The sequence below is a fragment of the Onychomys torridus genome, chromosome 12 (assembly GCF_903995425.1).
Source record: "Onychomys torridus chromosome 12, mOncTor1.1, whole genome shotgun sequence".
Classification (NCBI taxonomy): domain Eukaryota; kingdom Metazoa; phylum Chordata; class Mammalia; order Rodentia; family Cricetidae; genus Onychomys; species Onychomys torridus.
This window is the reverse complement of record NC_050454.1, coordinates 27,041,846-27,047,856: the sequence shown is the minus strand read 5'-3', so window position 1 is coordinate 27,047,856 and position 6,011 is coordinate 27,041,846. Positions and strand designations below refer to the sequence as shown.

Below are 6,011 nucleotides of genomic sequence, written 5' to 3'. Positions count from 1 at the left end.
GAGAGAGATTACTCTCTTTTTTCGTTTGATTATTATTATTGAGAAATTTTCTATTCATACATCCCAACCACAGATCATCCCTCCTCACCTCATTATTCCCCAACCCCAGCCTTACCCACCAATATCCCTTATTCCCATGTCCTCCATTTTAAGCTCTCCCATGTTTAGCTTAAGCTAAACGACTGTCTTTAGTAACCAGAGGCCTAGACCATTCCCATGGTGGCTGCATAGGCATGGTGAAACCTCTTTTAGACATACACTCAAATGCAGTGTCTGTAAAGAAAGAAACTTTTTTCCATTTAATAGTATTTTATTATCTAATAGCAATAAAAGAGATGACATTACAGGAGGAAATATTTACAGAAACACTAAGGTGCTGGATTAAAGGTACTCCCCTCATGGCCACTGGAGAAGAAAGGCTGGACAGGGTTTTTGAAGGTACCAGGGGGGTACCTGTATATTAGGGAACTCTTGGCCAAGTTAATGAAACTTAAACATCCGTCATCACAATCCAGGAAAACCCCAACCCGGCCCAGTGGCTTCTCCATATAGTGTCGGAATACGGGGCATGTGGTGAGGAGACTGTAATGATTACCCTCCTTCACACACACAAGAAGAAATGCACCCTCATAGTCAATCATTTGTTTGGTATTCCTTAACCAGGAATCTGTACAGACCCCTACAGCCCAGTTCCCAGAGTCCTGTAACTCCACCTCCCAGTAATAGTTCCCTGAGATGAAGTTCAAGGATGCCCAGGAAGCCAAATAGCATCCAACAGAAGTCACAGGTGTATGCTTACTGTGAAGTCCAAAGCTGAATTTTCTCAAGACATTAAATAGGTTCATCTTGTAGTGGAATGTACTTACGTTATCAAAGAAAATGTCAATGTGGATGTGCTTGTACTTTTCAGTCAGTCCAATGATGGGTAGGGCACTGAGTTCAGGTTTCATACCTTGAGGCATGCTCAGCTGAATTGACTCACTCCTCCTGACCTTGTCATCCACACCCTGGAGCAGTACCACATATGGCTCCTGGGACATTGCCATCAGCTCCTGGTACATTTGTCTTAGTTCTTTGCTCTTTTGGACCATCATGGCCTCACTCTTCCTCAGTTTCCCTAAACCACATTGGCCTTCCATTCTCACACACTCGATATGTTTGGCTTCCTCTTCACAGAGGAATGGATGCAGCTCCCTATACTCTGTCCTGATCATTTGTTCCCGCAGAGTCACATAGTCCATCCACAAAGTTGTTGTTCTGTTCTCTGCCTGGATATTCTCTTCGTTTTCTTGGATCTTCTCCCATAGAGATGCCATCTGCTTCAGAAGTCTTTCCATTTCAGCGTCAGCTGCTGCCTCAATGGGACAATGTGTGTGACCTCTGTGCTCATGGGAGTTAGAGCATGGTTGACAGAGGAAGATCCTGCTCTCAACACAGAAGATCCTCTTTGTCTCCTTGTGGGTCACACACTTATGCTCCTCAGAGCTCAGGTCCTTCATGAGGCTGGCTTGTCTGGCAATGGACACCAGCTTCTTCAGAACAACGTTGGTTCTCATTTCCTTCTGCTGGCACGGTTCCCGACACATAGGGCAGTGGACTGGAAGTTGGCTGTCCTCCCAGGATAGGTGCAGGCAGGCTCGACAGAAGCTGTGGCCGCAGCTGATGGTGACTGGATCTGTAAGGTAGCTCAGGCAGATGAGGCAGGTGAGTTCTTCCCGGAAGGCTTGTGAGATGTCTGACTCCATTTTCCCGCGGAATTGTCTCTGGTCTCAGCAGTGTCTGGAGCGGACACAACAATATTAGCTCACCTCAGTGGTGCGATCCTCAATGTGTGGCCAAGAACGATCTAGCAGTCTAGGAGCCAGAAGGTATGAGAACACACTCTGTCTGGTCTAGAGGAGAATGAAACTCGCTAGACTCTGGAATGTCATTATATACTCTCTAGAGACCACACCCACGTAAACAGCAGTACTCTGATTGGATGGAAGAGTCAATTAAATCTATGGCCAATACTCACAAAACAATCCTCCACAACAAGTTCTCCTGAGTCACACATCTTATCTGGGTGTGATAGGTCACACCTTTAATCCAAATTTGTAGCGAATGGGCTTGGCAAGCAGGAGATGTAATTTAAGACCTTCCTGAGATGTACAACGTGAAATGTCTGAAGAAGTATAGAGTAATTTTGCTACAAAATTTCAGTGTTTCTAAATTTTTTGTGATGTGCTTATATTTTTGCTTTTTCTTTTTTAATTAACATTTAATGATAATAATCTGTCATTTTTGCTAATATCAATATTAAATATTCCTCCTAATTCTTTGAGAATTTTGTTCAACTCATTTTTGTCATATTCACCTCAACTGCAGTTTCTTCAAGAATCATCCCTTTTTCTACCTACTCCCCTTTATTTTCTTTCCTTATTGTTTTTTTTTAATTCATGGGGCTGGGAAGTGGTGGCACAGGCTGCACTTGGGAGGCTGAGTTTCACTAATCTCTGTGGGTTAGAGGCTAGGCTCCACTACAGAGTGAGTTCCAGGAAGGATGCAAGGCTACACAGAGATTCCCTGTCTCGAAAAACAAAACAAACAAAACAAAACAAAACAAAAACACATGGGGAATCCAGGATATGGTGGCACCTGCATTTAATCCTAACACTTGAGAGGCAGAGGCAGGTTATGTCTGTTAGTTTGAGGCTTGCCCCCTCTACAGAGTGAGTTTTAAGACAGGCTCCAATGCTACACAGAGAAACCCTGTCCAAAAAAAAAAAAAAAAAAAATGCAGTAAAAAGAAAAAACTAAGTTCGGTGAACTAAAACTCAAGAGACTGTGATTTTTCTTGACTGAATCATTGGAACTAGGAAGCCCCACCTAAAATCAGATGTTTTAGATGTGAGAGTCCACCTTAAGTCATATTGTACCTTCTCATGGCAGCCTGTTTAAAGGACATGAAGAAGGAAGCTCTTTCATCTTGGGTATTTGTATTCTTGCCCTTGCTCTCACTGCCAAATTCATCTCTTCACTGTTATAAGACGCTATTTTTTTTATTCCAAAATATACTGAAGTCCAGCTTATATTTCCAGCCTTGTAGACTGAACAATTGCCTTCTCTCTCTCTCTCTCTCTCTCTCTCTCTCTCTCTCTCTCTCTCTCATTTAGTTTTTACACTTATCCCTTGAGTATTAGTTCATTCCACATGTATTCAAATCAACAACCAGGAATAGCCATCAAGGGCTGACCATTTTGTAGTGGATAATCACTTAAGGATCTCATCCCTAAAGGGGCTAATTCTTTGTGTAGGTTTAGGAGTCTTTCTAAATTTCCTACATTCATATCAACATATTCATTGTTCTGGTCTTGTTTTTGCAACTATTTCTAGGAGAGAATATTGTACATCAGACTTCCTAGTATTATGACTCTCACTCCCTTTCTGACTCCTCTTCCACAATATTTCTAGAGCCATTGATGCAGAAGCTAGGATATGCATGTATCTATTGAAATTTGGATTCCCACAATCTCTAGATTGTGGTATTCTGTGACTATCTCCCTGGATGGCCTATTGTTTCTTTTCTATGTTCTTGTAAATAAACATTACTAGGCTTTTCTTGCTTGATCTGAAATCTAATAGTTTGCTTAATTTTTTAGTAAGCCAAATCCATGATAGATTAATGTTTCAGGGATTATGAGATCAAGGGAAGTTTAGCTATTCAGAGGCCTGGCAGATAAATTATGTTTTTATTGTTTAGGTGGCAAGACAGTTGTTGATATTGAGATACATTTAGTACTTAGAGAGCATTAGGAGTCATAATGGGTATGTTAAGATGGATTCCAAAGAGTATGTAAAATGATGATGAGGAAGATATAAAAATTATATGTAACTTAATAAATCCTAGATGAGTGAAGATGTCCTGTATGTAAAGTTTATTTGAGTCTTGTAGCTAGACACATGCTTCAGATAAGGATTATTCCCAACCGAGTTGGGAGAACTCCTACAGATGAAGTCCCGACCTGTTGTGTCATTCATCCTCTGGTTTCAAAGTATCATCTTCCCAGTGTTTGAATTAAAAACACTATGGTAACAGGTAGTGCACGTTAGGAGATGATGTCTTCCCCTTTGGCAATTTTCTTTGCCTCTAAAGTCATTGCAAAATCTGGTAAGCCCTTAATCTTATTTGATTAGATCATAGAAGCCATTTAGAACCTGCCCTTGAGAATACCAGGGCAAAAAGGCAGATTATATGGTTCATTTAAGTGAACATTTGGGGTGTGAGCTAAGCTTTGTGCAGAGCTCTCTGTTCCTCCTCTTTGGGGGTTTGATGAATAGGAAGTGTGGGTACAGGATGAAGGCATCCTGAAGCAGAGGTTGTATTTCCACTTTCTCTAATTTTCTGTTTAGCTCTATACTCCACTTTTAACTGAGTTAATTGCTTCTTGATGTCCAGTTTTTTTTTATTTCTTTACTTATTTAAGATTTTATCCATCTATAGGGTGTGTAGTTGGCAAAAATCTTTTCCTATTCTGTAGGTTGTCACTTTGTCCCAGTGATAGTGTCCTTTGCCAAACAGATGCTTTTCAGTTCCATTTATTAATTGTTGCTTTTAGTGACTGTACTATTGGTGTTCTGTTTAGAAGTCCTTTCCCATGTCTGGAAGTTCAAGACTATTCCCCACTTTCTCTTCTATTATGTTCAATATGTGTGGTTTTATGTTGATGTGTTTGATCCACATGGAGTTGCATTTCATGCAAGGTCTTAAGTATTGATCTATTTTTCAGTGTTCTACAGACAGCCATCCAGTTTGATCCACACCTTTGTTCAAATTCTTCAGTATGTATTTCTGGCTTCTTTCCTAAAAATCAGGTTTCTATTGCCCACCCCTCATCTCTGAGGGTAGGGGATGGGGGATAAGAACTTAAGGGAATCTGATGGTCAAGGTAGAACAGGAATGAAGTGGGAAAGCAATGAAAGAGATACCATGATAGAGTAAGACATGGGCATAGAGAGAAATTGGATGCTAGTGAAGTTTCCAGGAATCCTCAAGAATGACCCAGCTTGGACTACTAGAAATAGTGGAGAGAGTGCCTGAACTGAATTGTCTTTCCCCAGTGATCAGATGATTGAATACCCTAACTGTCATCATAGAGCTTTTCTTGGGTAGTGGATGGAAGCAGATGTAGAGATCCACAGCCAAACACCAGGCCGAGCTTCAAGAGTCCAGTGGAAGAGAGAGAAGAGGGATTCTGTGATCACGGGCATCAAGATCATGATGGGGAAACCTGCAAAAACGACAAAACCAAATTAGTGGGAACTCATGAAATTCAGATCAACAGCTGTGGAGCCTGCATGGGACCATGCTTATGCCCTCTGCATAGCAAGACAGTTGTGTAGCTTGATCTTCTTAAGGAGCCCCCTGGCAGTAGGATCAGAATCCATCCCTGGTGTATAAGCAGATTTTTAGAGCCTACTACCTATGGTGGGACACCTCACACAGCCTTGAGGCAGGGGAAGGGTCTTGGACTTGCCTTTACTAATGGTACCTCCTCATCCTCATGGGAAGCCTTACCTTCTTGCAGGAGGGAATGGGGGGTTGGGCTGGAAAGGAGTCTGGAGGGGAGGGAGAAGGGTAGAGGACTTTTTTTTGGGGGGGGTGGTTCGAGACAGGGTTTTTCTGTGTACCTTTGCGCCTTTTCTGGAACTCACCAGGCTGGCCTCAAACTCACAGAGATTTGCCTGCCTCTGCCTCCCAAGGGATGGGATTAAAGGCATGCACCACCACCTGGTGATGATGAGGATGATCTTTGAGTGGTACATAAAATGAATTTAATTGTTTCTTTTTTTAAAGGCCACAGGAAGTCATATTTTTTATTTCCCTCAAATTACATATAATATAAACATATTAGTCTAAAAAAAGTTCAGCCAGTCATGGTGTGGGGAGGAAGAGACTGGACCTGTCTCTGCTGAGTCTACCAGACTGGGCTGACTCCCCAGGGGAGACTTTGCCTTGGAGGAGGTGGGAG

The 6,011-nt window shown here is 42.0% G+C and overlaps 1 protein-coding gene across 1 annotated transcript; it reads right to left on the bottom strand.

Annotated features, from left to right (window-relative positions):
- Positions 1–368: 368 nt before the first annotated feature.
- LOC118593829 (tripartite motif-containing protein 43-like) lies at positions 369–1,745 on the bottom strand. Its single transcript, XM_036203421.1, has one exon. The coding sequence runs from the start codon at positions 1,743–1,745 to the stop codon at positions 369–371; it is 1,377 nt and encodes a 458-aa protein (XP_036059314.1).
- Between the last annotated feature and the right edge of the window lie 4,266 nt (positions 1,746–6,011).

Coding starts and splice junctions, on each gene's coding strand:
- LOC118593829 (XM_036203421.1), bottom strand. CDS start 1,745: ATGGAGTCAGACATCTCACAAGCCTTCCGGGAAGAACTCACCTGCCTC.